The sequence below is a fragment of the Syzygium oleosum genome, unplaced genomic scaffold (genome assembly GCF_021117445.2).
Source record: "Syzygium oleosum isolate NSW1041296 unplaced genomic scaffold, Sole_v2.1 Sole_v2.52, whole genome shotgun sequence".
Taxonomy (NCBI): domain Eukaryota; kingdom Viridiplantae; phylum Streptophyta; class Magnoliopsida; order Myrtales; family Myrtaceae; genus Syzygium; species Syzygium oleosum.
The window spans coordinates 133,699-157,882 of record NW_026607536.1 but is presented as its reverse complement, the minus strand read 5'-3'; the positions used below and the strand labels follow the sequence as shown (position 1 = coordinate 157,882).

The following is a 24,184-nucleotide window of genomic DNA, read 5'->3' as shown; positions in this document are numbered from 1 at the left end:
AAAAGAAAATTGATCCGCTCGCCCTAGAAAAGTAGCCCCCAAAAAAAATTACTATAAAATGATGGGGGGCCGAAACCGAAAAGCAGGGCAAATACCGGGGGGGGCCTAGGCTGCAAAAAAAAGAAAAACGCAGGCGACATTCGCGTCGATATGTATGAGTGAAGAGTGGCCAAAGGCATTTAAATATTCAACCAATCCCAAAGGCCAAGGCCCCCCCGCGAGCAACGGCCAAGCAAAATGGCTCGTCTTCTTTGACCCCCGAGAGAGCATCGCCAATCGCCATTCTCTCTCTCGCGGCCTCCGTTCGCTTCCCGATCCCTCTCCACTCCGCTCCGCCGCCACCGTTGGCCTTCCGATTCGCCCGTTTTCCCCCTCCTTCCTTCCTCAGGAAGATGCTGGAGAACGGCGACCGCGCCGCCGGTCATGAACCCGCCCGTCCTCATCACGAACAGGTCGGTTGCCTTCGTCCGCCTTCGATGCTGCTACCGTACCAAAATAGCGACCGATGCTGCTGCTGAGGGCCGTAGCTCGGAGCGTCCTTGCATTAAACAGATACTTAGTTGCCTTTTTTCTTGTTCGATCGATCGACTTGTGGCGATCGCGTGCTCTCTATCTCATCGTCGCCTCCTGTTTGTCAGGTCAAGGTTGACCCCGGGAAGCCCGCGCCGCTCACCTGGCGACGCAAGATAAGCAGCCAGGGCAATGTACCCGTGGAGTTCACCGTCTCCTTTCGAGACAAAATCCACTTGGTACGCCTGCCGCTTAATTATTCTCTTCTGGATCGATCCTTCTGAACAGCTCCCCCCCCCACCACCCCCGCGATGACACGACTTGCTGTCAAGACAGGCTTTGGTTTTCTATCGGTCAATGGCGTACTCTAATTATTTCATCGCGACTTGCCGCAGTTCATGGCCACCGTTCGCTTTATCTGTGGACAAGTTACTGCCCACAATTTCTTTCTGTCAGAAACTCGGTATCTATAATTATAATTAAATCAGTAAATAAATATATTAGCTAGCGATTGCAGAAAACAACCAAGTCGAAGAGCCAAACTGTAACAGCATACAAGATGGACCTAGAAATTTCTGAAATTGCTGATTGCGAGTGTAATTTTTGCAGGAAATAAACGCGCATGTTCAAATTTTTTTTTTTGTACATCCGGTGCTCATACAATTAGATTACGTGTTTTTTGGGTACTTCATGTGAGTACCATCGTTAAAATAATTATCGAAGGAGGAAAGCTACACAATTTCCACAAGCCAGTACATGAGAGGCGGATGACATTTTAAACACGTGTTTGCTCTAATAGCTCATCATATTTGAGTAGTCTTACGTAGTTAACTTAATTTGAGAAATTATCTGCCATACGATTTTCTGAAACAATTTATAGGAGTTTCTGAGAGGTTGTTGCAATATTTAATAATTCCGTCAGAACCTAAATTACATTTGTCTTTTAAAAATTAGCTAAGCTGATTTGAAATGTGAAGCAGGTAACTTCCAACTACTTTCAAAGCTTGCCGTCCTGCAAATACTTAAGCAGTCATAGTCCATGCAAGCACATTATTATTGACCTGTTGATTTTATCGGCATTTTCTTTTTTCTTTTTTTTTTGTGTTTTTATTTCGTATGTTAAGCACTCTGTCTATGGTTTTTAGGCTCCAATAGGTTTTCGGCTATGGCGTCAAATTCGAGAAGAAGCTGCCAAGGGGATGGTAACAATCCATCTAATTTAGATGTACTTGTCGTATGAAATTCGTGTACGACGAGGAAAAGAAATGCCTCACTTTACCAAATTTTCAGGGGACCATCATGAATCCTTTCACAAAGCGCCCTGTGACATCAACTCATGCCATTCCTCTTGGCGGTATTGGGTGGGTTTTCAGTCTCTACTATTCCCCAGTAATACAACGTGAAATGCATCTTAAGCACTTGGGGACATCATCACTCTTATGCTAGTCATCAAGGATTCTGCATCACAATGTCCATTCCCACCTGCCCTGGGGGTGAGGGGAGGGAGGGATGTATGATCACTGCATACAGCTTGTATCTCACCTGCAGATGTTGCTCATTTTCCTTTGGCAGTTTCTGCTGCAGTTCAGTGCAAATACTCTTTAACCTGATATGGAAAAAGATTAGAGTTATCACCATGAAGTGATTTTGGCTGTACACAATATAATTTCTTTGCATGGTGACTTTTTTTTTCAAGATCTGGGAGCATTGGAAGAAGCTATAGTGGTGAATTTATGCGTTGGCAACTATTCCCCAGAATATGTGAGGACAAAGCAGTTTTAGCTAATCAATTTTCTGTAAGTTCGTTGTTTACAATTTGGTAAACTTTCTCAGTCTCCTTTGCAGAATTCCAATTTGTTTGGAAACCTTCATCTGTTGTTAGTTATAGTGGAAAATCTATGGTTCAGCTTACATAGTGAATTCAACTCTGTATAGGTAATCATGCTTTATGCCTTTCTGCTCTTGCCAAATGATTTCAAGTATATCATTATTTGCAACTGATGCCACAGATGTCTTGACTCCGTGCAGGTGTTTGTTTCTCGCCCCAATAGCGAAAAATATTCTACCGTGCTCTGCCCTGGGTCTCCAGCTGAACTCAAGTAAGAGCTCTCTTCAGTATTTCTTCAGAAACAGTTGGCTGTTCAAACAATGGGAAATGAGGTCACGCCTTATCGACCAATGGAAGCAGTTGTAAAGCTTTAACTTACTGGAAAACATGTGCTTAAACAGAGAGAGCCCCAATTCAGGAATTGGATCCTGGGACTGGAAGCTGAGCGGTAATAATTCCACATATCATGCGCTGTATCCTAGGGCATGGACTGTATATGAGGGTAAAGTCCGACAAAAATTGCTTTAGTATTCAGTGTAACTAGAACTCAAGATGAAACCTGGCTGCATCATTCTTGTTCTCCATGTACAGGTGAACCAGATCCTGCCCTTAGGATAGTCTGCCGTCAAATTTCCCCACTCATTCCTCATAATTACAAGGAGAGCAGTTTTCCCGTGTCTGTTTTTACTTATACGGTATAAGTGAAATGAAATTAATTGATCTCTAGAAATTTCCCTACGGTTGGCCTGTTATTAACCAGCGTTTTGTCCCTTCAGCTATATAATTCTGGAAAGACTGCTGCAGATGTCACTTTGCTCTTCACATGGACTGTGAGTTCACTTTCAATTGTTTTTGCATTGTTGATTAAGATGGAGCGTTTCGTACCGTGTAGCATCAATCGATCTTTCCTTCCATGAAACTGTTACTCTGAGCAGAACAATCACGTTCTCACGTGATGTTGTTTATCTATGCCATAACAGAATTCTGTGGGAGGGATGTCTGAATTTTCTGGTCATCACTCCAACTCAAAAATTATGTAAGCTATTCACTCATCTATAAATCGCATCAGTGATGCTAAAGTTTGATACTGACTCTAACAATCTCATGGTAGGATGAAGGATGGAGTCCATACTGTACTTCTGCATCACAAGTTTGTTCCTATCCTTGATAGAGCATATTTCTCCTGATTTGACTTACTTGATGGGTTTACCCACATCTGTTTATCTGAAAGTAATACGAGAGACGATCATTCATGAACTCAGGACTGCAGATGGTCTTCCCCCTGTAACTTATGCAATCGCAGCTCAGGAAACTGAAGACGTTCATGTCTCAGAGTGCCCTTGCTTCGGAATATCCGGTAATTTTGAGGGTATCTCAGCCAATGACATGTGGAAGGAGATAAAACAGGTTGGTTCATTTGCATTGCATCGAATATATACCTCACTATAACGTTCTCCAGCAGAAGCAAGATATTTGCTTGGTTTTTGATTTGTTGGTTTGTGCATGACCACTGATAAGTGAAGTTTGACACAAGTTACTGCAATGTTCGATTTTCCAATTATAAATAATTTGTCCTGTTTTTTCACTCACATTATTTGCCGTTGATGTTTCCTGAACTGCATTGCAAGTTTTAAGTAGATAGCTTTAAGTGTAAAGCCCTGAACAAAAGACTCGAGGAAATTGCAAATAGTCATTCAAGAATCTGGTTTTTCTGTTATTGCAAATAGTTATTCGGCATTGCATGTAGAACTATTCCTTTAGGGATTTTTAGTTTCACTGTAAAATGACTAGCTTATGCTTGCCTCTTTTTATTTGAATGTCCTCCCACCAACCTCTAATGTCATCATTTTGGGTTCTGGTTACTTTGAACTATTAAGAGGGTCTTTTGCAGATGTTATATTCATCACAAGAAGTGTTCCTCAGTGATCATACTGCCATTGAAGATTTGTTAATTGCACGTGTAAAGATTGTCAATAATTCTAGGGGATATGCTTACTCTATATGCACGAGAATAACTTACTGATTTTATCTTATGTCAATAGCATGGATCCTTTGACCATCTTAATTCCGTGGATGTGTCGGTTCCATCAGAACCAGGATCATCTATTGGGGCTGCCATTGCAGCTTCTGTGACGATTCCATCAGGTACAGTGCGTACAGTGAACTTTTCCTTGGCATGGGACTGCCCAGAAGTAAACTTTATGCGGGGAAAGACATATCACAGGTGATAGGACATTTACATAATCAAGAGTTTGAAAGTATCTATAGATCATTGGTTTGATGAAAAACAATTTGTACAGGAGGTATACTAAATTCTACGGTACACATGGAGACGCTGCGGCAAATATTGCGCATGATGCAATCCTTGGTAAACATTTAGCTTTTCATTCCTGCAAAGGCAATTAGTTTTCTTAACAAGTAAATTTTTTGGTCCTTTGTGGATTGATCGATTTTAGTAATTGATGCCTAGCCATAAACAGTGATCGAGTTTTGATACTGCAATTGAGTATCTTTTATATCTCTGTGTGATGCTGAATGGCTTTTTCTTATAATTTGCCCCTGAAGATTACTGTTTATATCTTTCTCATTTTATTCGAAAATAGAACATGGGCAATGGGAGTCCCAGATAGAAGCCTGGCAGAGACCTGTTCTTGAAGACAAGAGGCTTCCTGAATGGTGAGCTTAATATGAATTGCAGGAGCTAGGCTGTTAACCCTATTGATAATGTCATCTAACGGACATTCGGTGCAGGTACCCTATCACTCTCTTCAATGAGCTCTATTATCTTAATTCTGGGGGAACAGTTTGGACAGGTAATTGTGCAACTTAGACTTCTATTCAAGGTTTATTCAATGTGGTTGGCCTTTTCTGATTCCCACTCTTGCAGATGGATCACCTCCACTTTGCAGTTTGGTTAGCCTTGAAGAAAGAAAGTTCTCCCTTGATAGGTTGAGATCCCATATGGAGCGTTCAATGGATGTCACTTCTCAACCTGATACTGCTGTTGATATTTTAGAAAGAATGACCTCAGTCCTTGAGCTAGTACATACTCCTGTCGCATCTAATTCTGCTTTTGGCACAAATTTGCTTCAAGACGGAGAAGAAAATGTTGGTCAATTTCTTTATCTAGAAGGAATAGAATATCATATGTGGAACACCTATGATGTCCACTTTTATTCTTCATTTGCTCTAGTTATGCTCTTTCCCAAACTCCAACTCAGTGTACAGCGGGACTTTGCAGCAGCAGTGATGATGCATGATCCTTCCAAGATGCAACTCTTGAGCAATGGACAAAGGGTCCCAAGAAAAGTCCTGGGAGCTGTTCCCCATGATATTGGTATCACTGATCCATGGTTTGAAGTAAACGCCTATAATCTATATGATACAGATAGGTGGAAGGACTTGAATCCAAAATTTGTTCTTCAAGTTTACAGGGATGTGGTTGCCACTGGCGACAAAAAGTTTGCACAGGCTGTGTGGCCTTCTGTTTATGTTGCGATGGCTTACATGGACCAATTTGATAGGGATGGAGATGGAATGATTGAGAACGATGGGTTTCCTGATCAGACATATGATACATGGTCTGTATCTGGCGTGAGTGCGTACAGTGGTGGACTGTGGGTTGCAGCCCTTCAGGCTGCATCTGCCCTGGCACATGAAGTTGGTGACAAGGGTTCAGCGGCTTACTTCTGGTTCAAGTTTCAGAAGGCAAAAGTTGTTTATGAGAAGCTATGGAATGGTTCTTACTTTAATTATGACAGCAGCAGCAGCAAACAAAGTTCATCTATACAGGCTGATCAGTTGGCTGGCCATTGGTATGTGTTCTGCATTCTTCTTGTGTAATTTTTTTCAAACCATAGGTAACTATGTTAGGTGACGAAGTTTTTTGGAAGGTAAATGGGAATATTGGTTCTTTATTAAGTAGAGAGTAAATGGAGACCTATAATCCGAGAAAGTCATATGACTCAAACATCAACTGCAGATGCAGTAGACCTTATTTGGAGCTGGCTTGAGCCTAGCCCCGTGAAAATAAATACACCTGACATTCAGGCTGGCACTAATATTAGACCAAAAAACCCTTTCCCATTCCCAACAATGATCGAAAAATCGATGGATTTTCTTCACAGAATTGATTAGGACTGGAAAGTCCAATTGGCCGTGCTTGGCCAGGCCGGGCTCAAGAAGAGAGTTGCTTGTACTGGCCTGCTCATATCAATAGTCAAACCCACCAATATGATGGGCACGCCTATTGGGCCAGCATGGGGTTATGATCATGATTGGGTCTAATGTTGAGTAGTGGGTTTAGCGATTTCCAATTTCAGTTCTTGCGGCAACATAATGCAAAATGATGACTTATTTAGTAGTGATTTTGTAGGTATGCTCGCGCCTGTGGTCTTCATCCTATTGTTGATGAGTCTAAAGCTAAAAGTGCTTTGGGAAAAGTTTACAATTATAATGTCTTAAAGTTTAAGGATGGAAGAAGAGGGGCTATGAATGGAATGTTGCCAGATGGAAGTGTGGACATGTCATCAATGCAATCGAGAGAAATTTGGCCCGGAGTTACATATGGTCTCGCTGCAACAATGATTCAAGAAGACATGATTGATATGGCATTTCAGACGGCCAATGGAATATATGAAGCTGCATGGTCAGAACAGGGACTTGGGTATGTTTCATTTTCCTTTCTAGTGCCTTAATTCAGAAATATGAGAACATTTAGTAAATGTAACACTTGAAGTTCTTAATCTGGTATAAAGATGTCCAGAGAATTTATCTTCCTTCTATGATCTATCTGACTCTTCCCAAAAGCTTATCCATATTTTGTTGTTGCTTGGATAATAATCTTCTAAAATACTGATGCGGCTAAAAAAAGCTTAGTATTTTATACTTCTCAAGTACAAGAAATACTATAGTGGAAGCTGTGCAATTTAACTTGAAAGTGATTTTCTCCTGATTTGTAGCTGAAAGATACCCCTAGAACTGACGTTTGTCTTATATAGAAGAGATTCATCGGAACTAAAATATGCCGTTCCGGATTTTTCGCACTTTAGTTCATCTCACACTTGGGTTTCTGTTGTGGCTACAGCTATTCATTTCAAACTCCTGAAGGTTGGAACGACAATGACGAATATAGATCTCTAGGTTATATGCGTCCTCTGGCCATATGGGCAATGCAATGGGCATTATCAAGGAGAAATTCTTCCAGGCAGGAGATGAAACCTGAAATAAGTGAAGAAGATTTGCTTCGACAGCATGCGGGATTCACCAAAGTGGCACGACTTCTGAAGCTGCCAGAAGTGGAAACAGCCAGAAGTCTCTTCCAGGTTGTATATGACTATACTTGCAAGCGGATGTGGATGTGACACAAATAAAACCCCAGAATAAGTGATCATTTATACAGCAAATTGGTCTTATCACAGTAAATTGTCTAGAATATGAATCGGCTGAATAACTGGTAAGAGTAGAAGTGTAATTACAAGTATTTTCTGATAAAATTTTGAATAGGCAATATCTTGTAGATGCATCCATTCCGGTTACTTTACTATCTCTTAAGCTGCAGTATCATCTGATTATGCTTAGCATGAAGAGAGAAAAAAAAAAGGACGTCAATTTCCTTTAAGAGGAGAGCATATCTTCCGCAATGACAATATGATGTGTTTTCCTGACGTGCAAATCTTCAAGCTCATTATTTCCCTGCAAATTTTGAAATGCAACAACTGTTTTCAAAAGAGAAGTTCTCACTTGTGGTTGAGTTCGTCACTGGCCCTTAGAAGACTAATACCTTAGCAGTTACTTCCTTTTCCTGGTTTCACCAATAAAAATGTGCGAGACTGTGAATAGGTTCTGTTTTCTTCATCATGAAGAGAATTAAGTGTATTTATGCGAGAATTTTTTCGGTTTGAAGAAAGGTGATCGGATAATCTAGCGTTAGACAAAGCACCAAATGTTAGGCGCCACGTGTTCCATCTTTAAATTCATAGCGCGACTATTTTATGCTGCCAATTTTACTTTCGTAGGGCTCAACAAGGTCACCAACTAAAATTAATGCCTGGTGCAAGGGTAATATCACAAAATTAAGTTAACGTGGTACAATCATGATAATTGTGTGTGTCTCCCTTTCAAGCTACTTAGGATATATTTGGTAACTATTCTGTTCTTGAAAATAATTTCTGTTCAGAAATGATTTTTATTTTATTTTATTACTGGAAACAATTTTTAAGCATTTGAAGGCGTTTGGTAATTGCCCAAAATTTCTATTCTTGTAATAGAAAAAGAACAGAAATGCGTTGGGTAATTGCATAATTTTTTTTTATTAATAATATTTTGAATTTTTTAATATTTCTTTCTTTCTTTCTTTTTTTTTCCTTTTTTCTTCTTTTCCTTCCTTGGCCCATGGCCAAGGCCGGCGAGGGCGTCGTGGCCCTCGCCGGCCACAAGCGAGGGTAAGGGCTGGACCCTCGTGGCCTGGGCGAGGGTGGCTCGCGGCTTGGGCGAGGGTTGCCCTCGTGGCCGCCCTTGCAGCCTAGGCCAGGGTCCGGCAAGGGCGACCCTCGCCCAGGCCGCGAGGGTCTAGCCCTCGCTAGATCCCGCTAGGGCGGCCCTCGCCCAAGCCATGAGGGTCCAGCCCTTTCCAGTCACTGGCCACATGCCAGGAAAGAAGAAGAAGAAGGAAATTTTTTTTTTCCATTTTTGATTCATGTTCCCAAAATCAAGAATCAACTTTTTTTTTTATTCTTGATTCTTTTTCAAAATTGATTCTGGGAACAAATTTGTGCTCGGGAATAAAAAATTTACCAAACGGATTTCTTTTCTTTTTTTGTTCCCGGAAACAAAAAAATAGAATCATGCACTATTTGGCCGGTTACCAAATATGCCCTTAGTGGACTCGGCATATGCTACAAAATACAGTTTTGGATGCAAATAGCCTACCATCAGGATTTCGCCGTATAGACTTCCATTTGTATTGCTTTAAGTTCCTAGCGTTCATACACCATGAAACGAATACGAAGCAGATGGTTGGTAACACGACAGAGAGACCCTCTCACTGAAATCCTCACAGATGACAAATTGCACGAGCTACTTGGAAACATGTGGCTCACAGAAGGGAATAACTATCATTTGAACAACTTCAGATGAACAATCAACGAATTCTCTGAGCAACGATATCCTAATCAACTTCCCTTTTACTGAATGGAGTGCTACCTTCAAGCTTCATCCCCATTCCAGTTAGGCTTCATTTTGGGTCCAGTAGGCCCTTCTTCCTTGAGAACCTCTGGAGGGAGGCTCCTGATGGCATTCCTAAACGCAGTCTTAACCTTTCCAGGCAATGCTTTTGCCGCCTTCTGCATCTCCTCTGCTGCGTCATAATCCACTCTAGGACCCCATTCCCTACAGTAGTTCAACCATGGCAACGCAGGAATGGCTGATGATCCCAGATGCTCGGCTGCAATTATCGAATAATTAGTGCCGGTGTCCAGGGACATGCTGCTCTTCCCAAAATCATTCCTCATTCCTATTCCACCACTCCCTTGCAAGAACGTCCCTGGTTTCATGTACGCGGCATGACCGTGCAATGATGCATAGACCACGAACTTGTTGGCATTTTGGAACTCAAGCCCTGAAGCACCCACCCAAATGCCCGCACCGTGTTCCGAAAAGTATACAGTCCAGAGCTGCCCATTGAAGTTGCTGATTCGTAGGGTCACATGCTCCCAATCACCCACATGTTCACCTATCCTCCCCAGCGAAAGGTTGACGAACTTCACTTTTGCTCTGGCAGGCCCATTGAAAGGGTAGAAGAGCCATATAGCTATGTCTGTGAATGTTGCCCCAAGCATTGGCTTTACATGCATGTATGCTTGAGCGCTCTGGAGGTATCCCTTTTTGACCCTGTCTTTGGCCGCTCCATCCAAAGGAAGATCCAACCAGTATGCACCATCGTTCGAACCACCCTGGGGGAGGTTGGAGCCTGTAGCTTCAACAGGAACAGGCTTTGATTCTTGTCCTTTCGTATATAGCAGGCCTCCATTTGTGAAAAACCAGTCTACTGAAGATGGGAGGTATGCTTCGTCAGGATGGAAGTAAACGACGGGAGAGTAAGCTTTGATTAGTGCCTCGATTTGGCTTCGATTTGGCATAGCTGAAATGTTGTACTTTGCATTCCTCAAACAAGATAAAGGCAAAGAGCTAGACTGGCCGTTTTGGGCGATGAATGTGCCTGCACTTACGGCAAGAGCTCCTATCCCTCTGTTGGAGGGTCTTGAGCTGAAGACACTGAATGTATTTCCATTGGATCCCCAAATAAAAGTTTCTGTCTCGCACTGGTCGGTCAGGTCAGACCGAACACAGCGAACTTTGTCAAGGGAAGGCTTTTCAGGCGAGGTAGTAACTACTTGGCCTACTGCTTTGTAACCATCGGGTGGTATTGGCAACCATATGTAGCCGCTTCCGTCTTGCTTTATCTTCGATGAGTTGCTGCTCCAAATCAGGCTGTAATCTACTGGCTTCTTTAAGGTCCCATTGGAGATATCATTTGTTTGGTCTTTCCCAACAAGAACCCATCCAGAAAGAGGCCTGTTATTGGGTTGGGCATAAGAACCAAACATGAAGTATCCCTCTGGAAAGGATGAAGGCTCCAAAAATGTTGCCCCGAGGTTGTCTGGTCCGTCCTCATAGACTGCCCAAACTTTGGAGAAAGATGATGTCTGGTAAACCAGCAATCCACCAAAGTCAATTGTACCACTGGCAAATCCTCCTCCTACATCATGGGTTGGGAATGAAAGTTAACATCAGGACCTTTTGTTTTTTGGAAATTAACAGACTTGAAAGTTAATCAGTGACAGAAGATACGAGTGAGGCATCATGACATTCGACAATATAACAGATCAGTAACAAAGTTTACCTGCTGGCCAAGTTGGCAACGGAGAGGGGAGCTTGAAGACGGTATCTACAGGCAAAGCCTCGCTCTTCTTGGAGATGGATCTTGCAGAAGGACATAAGGTAAGGCAATTCCCTATTTCAGAGTTCCCACATGAGCATTGCCAATAGCAGATGAATGAGTACAATGAAGTCGAAATAAATAATTGACTAAGAAAAAGAGAGGGAATCACCCCGCTCTATGCTTATGCCAGTGATATCCTTGTCTTTTAGCAGATCCTGTTTGATTTTTTTTTTGGTAAGGTGATCCTATTTGATTCATGCATAATGTTACAACTTGAGTTTGGCATATTTGAGTCTACTTTTTCGTCTACAATTGAAACGACGAAATTTGGAGAAGATACAGGTTGTGCAGGGTTGAAATGACAATGGCAATGGAGCAATGGATGACATGAGAAGTAATTCCTAGATATTGTCTCCATTTTCAAAAAGAGAAAAAGAGTTCGAGACGAAGAAGTCTCTCGCTAGTCGCTACATATAGTAATCTCGGTGGATGTGTTCCTTCAGACAATGCTTCAACTTTTTAGTGAATTTGAAGATTCATGCGTGACAAGATGGTTACTCTTACATTCGGAGAGCCCCTAAACAATCATACATACCAACAGTGAGCACATAAAATTTGCGGAAAAAAAACAGTTAGCACATCATAGAAGAAAAGAGGAGTGGCAGGAGGAAAATGAAGAGAAGAAAAGATTCAATTGATCTCGTCTACGATTCAACTGCATTAGATGCATTTATGTGCCCATACTGAGTCGAAAACATGACATCGCATCTTGGAAGCTATTAAGTTAATGAAGCATCTATAGATGGACTTGCTTTAGTTGGTATGTATTTTCCTTTTACTAGACTTTGGGGAAGAATTAGGGGAAGTCTCGGTCACAAGTTAACAACCCATGCATAAGCTGAAAACCCTTTTGATAATAGGTCGAACCCATATGAGACGAATAACAGAAATTACTTTCCGCGGGTAAACAATGGTGACATGACACCCCACTAGCCTTGGGTATATCAAAGAAAAGAAGTGGCCAGAACAGATGTCAATTTAGCTGTATTTAAGGTGGCTGCTTGCATGACTTTGAGTTCCTTCATTGGCTCGTATCACAGTCTTCAGCTATTGAGACTATAGCTTCTTTGACAGTCTAACCGTTGGTATGCCAAACTAAAGAAAAGTTCCTAAGTTCTATAATCAGGGACAATCAAAAGAAGAGGCCAGGCTGGCAGAAATCCGCTGGAATGATCGCAATATGTCATCTTGCATCTTCAAGACTCAACCGATTTACCCAAATTAAACAGGAACTCTTTTCCTCCTTAATTTGCTTTTCTAGTTAATCAGCAAGACGCTGATGAATCCGTAAGTTAGTTTTCTAGAGTGGGCTAGAATGGTGTGCTTTCAACAACCAAGCATCAACACGGCCAAAATTATGGGGGAGAACAGAGATGTACTTACCATCGCCCTCTGCCTGTGGCTTCGTGATGAGATCACTGATTTGAAGAAGAGAGATGCCATGTGGGTGAGGAGCAACTGCTTTAAGCAACCTGACATCACGATTGGATCCAAATGCGACCCCGCCATTTCTTAAAATCGCAACTTCAATGGAACCTTGTGGATTACCATTTTCCTGGAAAAGAGTGGATAAGTTGGCTCTGCCACTGGGCAGCTGCCGGAGCTTATGGAGATCGTAGTAGCCCGCCACCAGGTGCATGCTCAACACTCTCCTAATCACATCTCTTGATTCTCCAGAAAGACGGGAAATCACGGCGTCGTCCACGGCAAGAACGGTGAGGTTCGTTCGGCCAATGAGGGAGTCGGCGAGTCCTGTTTCGGCGAGATAGCGAGAGAAGGAGCCGAGATGGGAGTATTGGCTGAGGAAGCTGGTGGTGTTGAGAAGAGCAGAGGCAGCGCAAGAAAGGAGAAGATGGAGCAAGAGCAGGACGGGCAGGGAGGACCTGGGATGCATCTTTTCACCTGCAGCTCCAGGGTCCAGGAGAGGAGAACAAAACGGGAGCAAGAATGATTGGGATGATTAGCAGGAAAGAAAAACAGGGGAAGGGACTCATTTCACATTCCAAAAATAGATTTCCCTCAGCGATTGAGACGCTCTCAATGGTCAGTTTGTGGCCGCGCCCCTGTATAGGAGGACAGGACAGGACAGGACAGGAATAGCTACAGCATCCTCACAGGATTATAGCAATAGCTTTGGGGGTTGCGTAGTTGATATATCGACGTCGGTGGTAAAGAAAGAATGTCTTTGCCTTGGCAGGCAAACACGCGGGACAAGAGACAAACCGACGGCGGCCCCACCCACAAGAGCCGCACCCCCTCCTCCCTCGCATTTTCACACTTGCCCATCCATCGATCCTCATGAAAATGGCTCCTGATTCGTCACATCTTTGCATGCGGTGGCGTTTTCATTATGGTTTTTAAGTCTTAAATTCAACGGGTTACGATAGAGAAGGTGGAACATGTAAGGTGTAAACCGACTGAAAAAAAGAAAGAAGAAAGGATAGGACATTTCCGAACGCATTCTCCAACTCCAGCTCAGGCACGTCTCTTGGTTGAAACTTTGGGCGTTGACGAAACTGCGGTTCAACCACTACTTCTCTGCTGCTACTGCTGCTGCTGCTGCTAGTGCGAGCGGGTGGTGCCGTCCAATCGCATTGCTCTTCACGTGATCACTTTTGTCATTATCGCGTCCCTCCTTTTCTTCAACCGTGGAATCCGGGCCCTTCTTTACTTAGCACGACAATCTTCGACTGTTCCTCGTCTGTTTTCTTTGTATCTTTTCAATGCTTTTTTCTGTACTCTCTGCACTGATGAGGTTCGCAATGACCATTGACCATAACGAAATGAAAGATACCCTTTTGCATCTCAATTTACCCGATTCCGAGTATTAGCTTTTTGGTACAAACGCTACTGCCTACACGTCCTTACCATCAATTATTCGCATTTGGGGCCCGTTTATTTGGAGAAAAATTATTTTCGAGAAATTATTTTCGAACTGTATAGCAAACGTTTTTTTAGCAAGAAAAAATTCACTCTCCCTAAATCACAATACAAATGAAAATTAATTATCTTCCCGAAAAATGATTTGGCTAAAGTACCCGAGAAATACTTCCTACGAAATGAATTTTCAGGAAGATGTTTAATTCATTTTTCTAACTTTAAATATTTATATTTTCTTTAATTGTAAATGATTTTCAATTAGCAGTCATCTTCAACAAACAAAACACGTGAGAGTCCAAAAAATTAATTCGCGAAAATTTCCTTTCATCCCGGCAAATACGCTCTTAAATTCCGTGCGAAAATGAAATCTAACCTTCTCTTTTTTTGGTGAAAACGAATGAACAGACGCCACTGCTTTTTGTCACGGCCACGTGGTGCCGTGAGATTTAATCCACTTTTGGGAGGTGACCCAATTTGGTGGTTGGGCATCGAGTGTGACCATGATGTAAACAAAAAAGGGGTTGTCGGTCTGGTCCTCCTTTGATCCCCCCAATCAAAGTTAAAAAACAAAGGTAAATCAATCACGAAGGCCGTGGCTTTATCTACACCGGCATTGTGGGCTTGATGGGACAAAACAGATGGAAATTATTCAACTTTTACCGATTTAATTTTTAACTTTTTACATATGTTAATTAATAATTTTATATTTTGCTAATTCAGTTTATTCGGTCAATTTGGCCAAAAATCGCTAATATGAACGGCAACCGTTCTACGTGGCACGACTGACACGAACGTGAACAATTTCTAATAATATTTTAATACTTTTTAAAAAAAATTATTGATTTTTTTTTCTTCTCTTTTCTTTTCCTTCTTTACTTTTTTCTCCTTTTTCTCTTCTTTTCTTTTTCTTTTTTCCCTTTGCTAGCCATTGTCGAGCCTCGTCGATGGTTGGTGAGGGATGCCCTTGCCCAATCTGGCGAAAGAGGCCCTCACCTGAGAGCAACGGCAATGGCCGGCGAAGGGAAAAAGGAAAAAGAAAAAAAAAAGAAAAGAAGGGAAAAGAAAAAAAAGAGAGGAAAAAAAGCGTCACAAAGGAAAAGAGAAGAAAATAAAAAAGATCGAAAAAAATTAAAAAATTATTAAAAATTGTTCACTTCAGCGTCGATCACCCCAAACGAATTTTCGGTCAAAGTTGATAGGATGGACTCAATTAACAAAATGTGAAAATATTTAAAACTCAATCGATACAATTAAAATGTTTAGAACTGAATTGGCAAAATTTTTTGGACAATTTTCCCGGGAAACTGTGGTTGGAAAGCCTCAGATAGCCAAGTGGGCCAGAAACCTGAATAAAAGAAAGCGAGAAGAGGTTGCACGAAGATGCCTTAAAAAAACTAAGGTTGGACCGTGGCCTCAATGAATGTTTCCAGAACAAGCCCAATTCACTTTAGGACCTCTAAAAAATGTTGGTCGGCCCAATTTAATCCCCTCCTCTTAAGAAAACATTAGGTCCACCCGTTGACAGCATCCAGTTTCCCAATACCCGTCAGTTAAATCTCAAAACCGAGTCAGAAACAGTGTTGGATTTTTGAATTGACGTCATGTACAACTCGATACTGATTCAACTAATGAAATGCGCCGTCCCTGCATGGCGAAACCAGAAATCTAATGACCGAACCATATGGCTCACAAGTAAACTTGGGTTCTGAATATAGAATAAAATCCAAACCGCAGCGACGAAGCATTGTACAAGACGATCTCTGCTATCATTGCGTACGTGCATTTACAGTACGGGGTGGTTAATAATTCCTGAAAAGACATCAGCTAGAACAAATAAGGAAAGATAAGATCCCTCTCTCTGTACATGGAAAGATGAGATCAGCTTGGTCAATTTTGAAATCTCTCGCTATACCAGCTAAGAATACGAGAATCGCTTAACAGGTCTGGATTTGATCCAGACCACTTTCCAGAGTCGCCCAATCGTCGTCGAGAGATATTTCCTCTCTTTTCCAATATTAGATTATACTCTCTGTTTTTGTGTTTGGGGGTGGTCACCGTGATGATATCGACAAATTAAATCCAGACAGAGACCAATTTTTGGCATTGTCCTGGAAGGAAAGAGATGAGGCAAAGAGGATTGGTGGTGGGTGTTTCCAATTAATTCGCGAGGATGACGAGGAGTCCCATATCCGAATAGTATCCTTCAATTGCATGAAATATCAATCAGCGTTCGAATTAAAACAAGTCGAAACGATACAAAATCCGGATGACGATGAATCAATCGATCACTGTTCGGGATTTGACACGGGCGGCATCAAACGAACGAACATACCCGGTGGAGGGCGCGTGAACGCTCTTCCCTCTGTACTCGCGAGTGGGGCAAATTCGACAAAAGGCGGCCCCCCCCCGCGCCCCACGATGTTACATATTCCTTTGCCTTGCCACCCCTACTCTCCCCTCCACCTTCTCTCTGTCTGTCCGTCTGTGTCTGTCTGAGGTTGTGAACAGGAGGAGGCAGTCGACAGAACAGGTGGGAGTTCATTTGACTGCTGCTGCTGCTGCTGCTGCTGTTGCTTCTTTGTCTGTCTGAGTCTCTTCTGTTTTTGAACGGACCTATCAACTCCAGAAGTAGCAATCCGTCGAAGGTTGTTTCGAGAATTTCGTGGGGTTGCCGGTTAGGAGGGAACGGAGCGAAATCTGTGCGACCCATGTAATCTAAACTGCTGCTACAGGACAAGCAGAGGGGCGTGCGTTTTGCTATGGTGGTGCCAGTCCAAGTCAAGTCGAACAAAGTGTGCTCTTTTTGTCCATTCCACTTTCCAACTAGGCGTCCACCAAACGCCCACCTCCTCCTCATCCAATCCCCCTCCCAAAAACGATTTCTTTTTTCTTCGTATATAAGGATGATGACGCATGCAGTTGCAGAGTGGGTTTGAATAGAAAAAGCTCGCAACCCAGGTGGTCATCCGTCGTCCGTCGTCCGTCGACGGTCGTCGGCTGTCTTCTTCTTCTTGTTTGCAGAGGAAGAGTAGATGCGTTCGCTTTTGCTTTCCGAGTACGATACGGTTTTGCCGTTACAGGAGGAAAAGTTAACCCCTTTACGTAGATGCCCACACCCTTTTCATCTCTTTCGCATCCAATCCTTCCTTGCTTTCTCTCGCGACTTTCTTCTTCTTCTTCTTCTTTCCGTCGAAAAGCTCTCTCTTTTTTCTAAAATACACCCTATTCTGATCTTTGTCGTTGGTAGGCATATTGCATGCTGGTGCTTTCGGAGGACTCCCCGCTGTCGCCATGACCACCCACTTCGTAATCTCTCTCTCTCTCTCTCTCTCTCTCTCTCTCTCTCTCTCTTTTAAGAATAGAAACCTACTGATTGCATGTGGGTGTGATCATATCTTCCTGTCGTTGTGACTTCGTGTTTCTCTGAGTTTTGGGTGTCGACATGTTTTTCATTTCCTTGGATGGTTGTTCGCTGGTCGTTTTCGGTCGCGGAGAGATAAAAAAAAAAAAGGTTATTTCATCCGCCGCCAAAAAAAGAACGACACAGGATATGCTGGTCAGTCATGGTTGTTTGTTCTTTCTGGATGAATTTGCCTATTTTCTTCTCTATTTGGAGTGCAGAGCACTGGTTGCTGCATCAAATTTACCGCCAATTTCGATGTAATTTCAAGTTTCCACCTTCTGAAAGGAGTAGGACCTTGTTACTGTTTTTTCTGTTTTATGTGTGAATTCCAGTCCTCGTGCTCAACTAGATTGAATTTAATTTCATCATTTTTTATATTGATAGAGAATTGCCATTGTCTTGTGTGTTGTTATGTCATTAATTCTCTCTCCAAAAAAACAGAAACACATACTTCAACTGTTGATGGTCATTTGCTGATTGCTTGAGTTAGCGGTAGTTCTCAGTAAATTAAGATATGCGAGGGAGATTTTCAAGTTTTATGACTTTGACCATTATTCCACCTACTCTGCTGCAAATTAAGATATGTGTAGGGAATGAAGCTGCTGTAGCATACTTGAACTTTTTAAGTTATATAGTTTGAACTGTTATTGTGGTTCATTGTTCGATTAGATTGTAGAGTACACAAAAGAAAAAAAGGTAGAGATTGAGTTTGTTACTGTTTGAAGCTATGTTTTCTTGTTATGCTTTTGATCGCTGAGTTTTCAACTTCTCTATAGATTATTCTCTTCAATTCTATTGGATTGAAGAGGGTTGCATCTGATAGTTTTTAGTCTCCTTTCCATTTTTCTTTTTTCCCTGGTTTTCCTCTTTCAGTTGGCATTTACTCATATGGAATTGAATAAGCTGCAATATCCCTTCTTGTCAGGCTCCAATGCTTTCTGATTCGAAGAGTAGATCGTGCCTCTACACCCTGTTCATAATCGCTTCTCTCTTCTGCGGTGCTTACTTCATTGGTAGCTCAGTCATTGCAAAGGAGTACAGAGATGTGAGTATCTTCTTCTTTGCTTTCTATTAGCAGAAATTCTACCATTTCTGTCCAAACTTGGAGCCCTATTTTGTGGACTTCAAAAAAAATTACAGCAGACAGACAATTTTTTATTTTGAATTAGAACTATCACATCCCGGAAATTGTTGGTTTTACAGAGGTGATTCATTCTAGCATCTGGATTGATGGCCTGAAGGTTATAAGATTTGTTGGCTGGTGGTAATGAAGTGTCACTATGAATTGAAAACATTAGAGTTTATATGTTTATATAGCCATTTGAAAAGATAAGGTTGATAAATTTTCTGGATTGAGAATACTCATGTCCATATGATAGCAGGCTCTCTCTCGGACTACCACAAATAATTAGAATGAAACCTGGCCACTGGTTAAAAGGCATAACTTCTTAACTCTGTAATGTCTATGCAGAGATTAATTAGGTTGGAATCAACCGAGACAGTGCGAAACAGAGATTCTACGCGTTGCAAGGTTTGTTTATTTCGTGAAGTAAGTATGCTGTCCACTTCCTTGTGGTGTATGCTGACTAATATACCGTCTTCCATTGTGCCTTTTCTCTTTCTTAGGATCATTGCAGGCCTTCAGGAAGCGAGCATTTACCGAAAGGAATCGTCGTGGAAACATCCAACTTGAAAATGCAACCTTTGTGGGGCCCCATTGAAAATGATGTAGGTGAAGCAACACTTTGTTTCTCTACCATCTAAGTTTCGAATGCAACAGAGGGTTTAAAGTACTATGGAGATGTTATCATACTCATTTCCTCTTACCAGTATTTTTCTGTTTGTCAGAAAAGCTAACTGTACTTAAGAATAAGTGCTACTATATGCTCACATAGTTTTGTACACCAGTGATTGTCATATTAATTTACTTCCATTTTGCTGACAAAGTTCCATATGTCAGAAAAACACAACTCCTGCAATGAATTTACTGGCACTAGCTGTTGGGATTGAGCAAAAAGAAATAGTGAATCGTCTTGTACAGAAGGTTATTGCTCTCATCTTCCTCCTGTTCCCAGCTCGATATAGTACTTTTCTGACTTCATCCATTACATTGCAGTTTCCTTCAAAGATTTTTGTGGTTATGCTTTTCCATTATGATGGTGTCGTGGATGACTGGAAGAATTTCTCGTGGAGTGAACGGGCCATACATGTGTCTGCAGTGAATCAACCAAAATGGTAATTGTGTGTTTCTATTCTGATTCTGGTATTCTGCATAACTGAACGTGTGTTGGTTTGCATCGTCGCACAAGGATCTGCTTGTTATCTGATCCGGATTGTTTTTCCTGATTACGTAGGTGGTTTGCCAAACGATTCTTGCATCCAGACATAGTTGCTGAATACAGTTACATCTTTCTTTGGGATGAGGACCTTGGAGTTGAAAATTTTGACCCCAATCGGTAAGCACAAATATACTTTGTGGGTCAACTATTTCAATACTTTTTAATCTGCTTAAAAACTGTCGTAGTAGTTTATCAAAGGTTGTTTTCAACTTGCACTCCTGATGCTTGTTACACTGCTTTTGTTTAATGTATTATGTAAATGAGCATTTTCTGTTTTATAATTGCTTTGAGCATTCATCATTACAATGCAACTGTGCTTAGATCAGCAAAGCAGCTCGAGTAGTAGGTGGCAGGATTGTAGAAATGTTTCAACCAAATGGGTCCTACGTGCATTGCATGAATAGAAAAATGCCTTGGCAAATTCTCTCATTTTATGTTGTTTGAGAGTTTTCACTTAGCACTGCCTAACATTCATTTGATCTTTTATAGGTACTTGTCCATTGTCCAGGGTGAAGGACTTGAGATCTCACAACCAGCACTTGACCCTGCGAAGTCAGCCATTCATCTTCCAATTACTGCACGCAGAAAAAAATCAATAGTGCACAGGTAAATATGTGAGGTTTTGATGGATACGATAAACTATACCTCTTGCAAACTAAGATTTCACCTTTTTAATTTTGAGACCGTATGTGGAGGTGCTTGTTAGATTAACTGTTGTATAATTGGTCGTCTTTTCCAATTGACTAGCTTCCTAGCATAGAACAGAAAGTTGCAGAGTTCCACATCTGATTTGTTATTGTTGGCTGGTATTGAGGGTTTTTTCCCCTTCTGTGGACGTGCAACGGTCTTTGCTTTGATCAGTCATGGTGGGGAATAAAGGGGGATATGCCATATAGCACCTGTTGTTGTTACTCTCTATTCGTGGGACTCTAATGTGAATCTTTATGTGTCATTGATGGTTTGAGCAGGAGGATGTATAAGTCAAAAGGAAGTGGAAGGTGTGATGACCACAGCACTGCACCCCCATGTGTTGGGTACGGATCAGGATCTCTGAGGCTCTTGTGAAAAACTATATGTTTAATTGCCTGCCTGTGTATGGGATAGTCGATGCTTGTAAGACCAAGCTTGTGAAGTAACAGAAATTTTCTTGCAGATGGGTGGAAATTATGGCACCTGTCTTCTCAAGGATGGCCTGGCGTTGTGTTTGGCACATGATCCAGGTGCAGTTCTTCAATTCACCAACCTCCCAATTGTTATGTAGTGTCCTGGGTACAATGACCAAGGATCCAAAGCAAAGCTTGCCACTTATTGATTTTTTTTTCCCGCTGCTTTGTTGAGGAGGAAATTTCTCTGGTCTGGTGTCATATGGAGCGAACTTGTGCCTTCTCTTGCCTTTTTATATGAAACAAACTAGAGAAGCAAGCGGTTGTAGCTTAGTATTAAACCCACTTAGCGCGCTATTATCTCAAGAAAATCCGATCCAAGTGACTTGCATTAGGGAATGACTCAAAACGAACTTGGTGCTGTGACCTTAGGACGTACTCATTCAGGCTGACCATTTAAATTGCCCAAAATAAAACTCATTGGTACTGTTGCAAGCTTCTACTTCTAGTGGCATCATCTGTATGTTATCCCAACAATTAACCTGGGGCTTCTGCGACCAAAAAAAAAAAAAAACTGGGGCTTCTAGTGTAATTGATTCATTGATTTCTTTCCTCACAGAATGACTTGATCCACGCGTGGGGCTTAGACATGCTTCTTGGATATTGTGCCCAAGTATGTATAAAAATTTTTAGACTACTCTTCTATTTCTAGAATTGGTTAATCTGTTCAGGGGTGACAATGATGTGTCAACTGCAATACAGGGTGATCGGACCCAAAAAGTTGGCGTGGTTGACTCTGAGTACATAGTTCATCTAGGCCTCCCTACACTTGGTGTTGGCAATAAGAAACAGGCAAGTACTGGACTTTGGTTTGACAATCTGCAGCAACAGTTTGCATGAGTTAACTTTTGCTTTTTAACTTCATCGTATTGGTTGAGACTAGCATTTTCTTTGCAGACAGTGGCATATTATGAAGGAGATGTACTTAGGCCTTCACTTTGTTTTTTCAACCTGCGTCGTATAACTTGGGACTGCAGTTTTTAAGCACTTGCTTTGCATGATAATAAAAAATTTGACGAGCCAGAATCATTAAAGTTCTCGGTTCTGTGTCGTCATTAATATTTTTTACACCCGTTCATTCTGCATGAGACCTTCCAAGAACCGGGGCGGTTGTATGTCTGCAAAGCCTATGAATTGTCAAGAATATAGGTTTTTAAGAAAATTTAGTCTCACATGTTGTTTTACATGTGCACTATGCAGGCTTCGGACAAGCCCCAAGTAGATGACAATAGAATGGCAGTAAGTTCCGCCTTGCACATGCAATTATCTTTATCAGTTTTCGCCATTTGCATGAAATGACAGATCCCTCCCCTTCTGTCAGCTGGGGCTACACATGATGTGCTTCAATCGAATGTACTCTTTTTGTTGAACTTCAACCATCTTCTATCGGCTTATCATTAAGTGATCGATGGTTCTTTTCACAGGTGAGAAAACGATCTTTTGAGGAAATGCAGGTGTTCCAAGAAAGATGGAAGAATGCCACTAAGGAGGATCAATGTTGGGTTGATCCATTTGAACAAGGAATGAACAAAAGTCGTTGACTGATTCATAATTCTTTGATACACACCACAGCAGACAATCTTGGATCTTCTTTTATAGTCGCCAGATTACTATTAGCAAGAGCAGCAGCTAATTATAAAAGTACAGCAGAATCCCAGTGACCATGGATGTGTCGGCCAGACACAACTGTGAAGCCATATATAGTCTCAGTTAAATTCAGAATTTTTCCATGTAAATACTCGGTTTGGAAATCAGGGAATATTGGTAGTTCTTTTTCACTTTTGATAGGGTACAGGAGATTCGCATCTCAAGAGATTTCTATTTTTTTTTGGGGGGGGGGCAAACAGGATGATTCTTTTTTGTTTTGGAACTAGACATAGTAGCGGGGGTAATTCTCTCACCGGTTTATTTAAAGGGTTCGTTTTTTTTGTCTTATCTGGAAAGTCCAACTGCCACAGGGACTCAGTGAAGTGTTACTTGTTTGATAATTGGCTGAAATTGTACAAGTTTCTTTACTTCAATTTGGAAAATGAGACCGTCAAAATTTCTGCAAGTGAGTCCCTAGGACCAAAGTGATGTGTCTAGTTTAGATGAGGATGAGGAGGGAACAGGGATTGGATACAAAATCAAATCAATGCTGCGACTTCACTTGTGGGGTTACCACTTATTTCAAGAAACTTCTCGAACTAGTAAGAATGACGAGCCTGTGTTTTAAAGGGGGAACTTGAGTTTGCTGCGATTGGTTCTCTTGAGTTACAGTTGTGACATTTTGATGAAAGAATTTTGAATCGCTTTGAGTGAAAGCGAGCATTGTCAAACCCTAGGCTCTAGATAGATACGTTTTTATATTTCAGCATATTCTCGAAAAGCCTTCTCTATGGATTAATGAATTTCTTTTTTTGCTCCAACTCTACCCTTACTAACATTTTTGAATTCCTATTATGCCCTTATTTTTTTCTGTTCATCATCTGTCTCAACCAAACGCCTCCATTGTTCATTGCTCCCACATTCTAGTTGACGTGAGCCTAGAGTGGATGGTTGCTAGGGACGGCCGCCAAGATCTGGTCTCGGTTGATTTGGCATTGCGGAGATTTGGGTTCGCCGAGGTCGCGCGATCGTCAGCGACGCCTTCTTTGGGCTGCCAAATGTAGCGCGACCTCCACTGAGGTTGCATGATGCTCAATGTCGTCTCGCTTTGGCGGTCATAGTAATCGTGAGCTTTTATCCCGAAAATATCTCGATTGCACGGCTTTCACCTCGTCTGGACTCTTCGACAGCTCGATCCTTGTCAGTTCCGATTACTTCCACCGGATTTGTCAATTTGATCTTCTCTAGTCTCCAGCAGCCGCCCCCTATCTTTTCCGTTTTTTTTTTAATAAAAAATATACTTGGAAGGGGATGCTCCCCTTAGGGTTGTTGTTGGTTACCGTTTAACCCTAGGGTTCATCATTGCTCTGAAGGGTGCCGAGTAAAACCTCTTTCGGGGCTCTTAGCTACTACACACACCTTGTTTTAACCCCCGAGCCTGGCCGGATCCCCCCCCCGGGCTTCCCCCGTCCC

At 41.8% G+C, this 24,184-nt stretch overlaps 3 protein-coding genes across 9 annotated transcripts; 2 read left to right on the top strand and 1 right to left on the bottom strand.

Moving 5' to 3' along the window:
• Positions 1 to 308: 308 nt before the first annotated feature.
• Positions 309 to 7,866, top strand: LOC115679701 (uncharacterized). 2 transcript variants are annotated; one of them, XM_030603369.2, is made up of 19 exons: positions 309 to 452; positions 639 to 749; positions 1,656 to 1,712; positions 1,801 to 1,871; positions 2,207 to 2,306; positions 2,539 to 2,609; positions 2,740 to 2,840; positions 2,930 to 3,033; positions 3,115 to 3,168; positions 3,319 to 3,374; positions 3,450 to 3,488; positions 3,601 to 3,745; positions 4,381 to 4,562; positions 4,639 to 4,706; positions 4,942 to 5,014; positions 5,090 to 5,151; positions 5,226 to 6,153; positions 6,714 to 7,004; positions 7,425 to 7,866. In XM_030603369.2, the coding sequence occupies exons 1-19, from the start codon at positions 393 to 395 to the stop codon at positions 7,699 to 7,701; spliced, it is 2,850 nt and encodes a 949-aa protein (XP_030459229.1). In that variant the 5' UTR covers positions 309 to 392; the 3' UTR covers positions 7,702 to 7,866. The 2 variants fall into 2 exon arrangements, with proteins under 2 accessions (XP_030459229.1, XP_056163310.1); XM_056307335.1 differs by lacking the exons at positions 309 to 452; positions 639 to 749; positions 1,656 to 1,712; ... (2 more) ...; positions 2,539 to 2,609; positions 2,740 to 2,840 and having other exon boundaries at positions 3,017 to 3,033; positions 3,143 to 3,168.
• A 1,410-nt stretch (positions 7,867 to 9,276) lies between these two features.
• LOC115679676 (hypothetical protein At1g04090-like) lies at positions 9,277 to 13,504 on the bottom strand. The gene is made up of 3 exons (XM_030603333.2): positions 12,723 to 13,504; positions 11,241 to 11,351; positions 9,277 to 11,096 (listed from the first exon to the last, which is right to left on the bottom strand). The coding sequence occupies exons 1-3, from the start codon at positions 13,231 to 13,233 to the stop codon at positions 9,544 to 9,546; spliced, it is 2,175 nt and encodes a 724-aa protein (XP_030459193.1). The 5' UTR covers positions 13,234 to 13,504; the 3' UTR covers positions 9,277 to 9,543.
• Positions 13,505 to 16,625: 3,121 nt separating this feature from the next.
• Positions 16,626 to 23,177, top strand: LOC115679658 (uncharacterized). Of its 6 annotated transcripts, none has more exons than XM_030603311.2 (15): positions 16,626 to 16,749; positions 17,467 to 17,525; positions 18,548 to 18,667; positions 19,094 to 19,153; positions 19,249 to 19,350; positions 19,583 to 19,666; positions 19,739 to 19,857; positions 19,977 to 20,078; positions 20,451 to 20,567; positions 20,930 to 20,995; positions 21,115 to 21,181; positions 21,684 to 21,737; positions 21,827 to 21,916; positions 22,325 to 22,363; positions 22,549 to 23,177. In XM_030603311.2, the coding sequence occupies exons 2-15, from the start codon at positions 17,511 to 17,513 to the stop codon at positions 22,663 to 22,665; spliced, it is 1,152 nt and encodes a 383-aa protein (XP_030459171.1). In that variant the 5' UTR covers positions 16,626 to 16,749; positions 17,467 to 17,510; the 3' UTR covers positions 22,666 to 23,177. The 6 variants fall into 6 exon arrangements, with proteins under 6 accessions (XP_030459171.1, XP_030459169.1, XP_056163321.1 ...); XM_030603309.2 differs by lacking the exon at positions 16,626 to 16,749 and adding an exon at positions 16,775 to 17,321; XM_056307347.1 differs by lacking the exon at positions 16,626 to 16,749 and adding an exon at positions 16,776 to 17,274.
• The last annotated feature ends 1,007 nt before the right edge of the window (positions 23,178 to 24,184 follow it).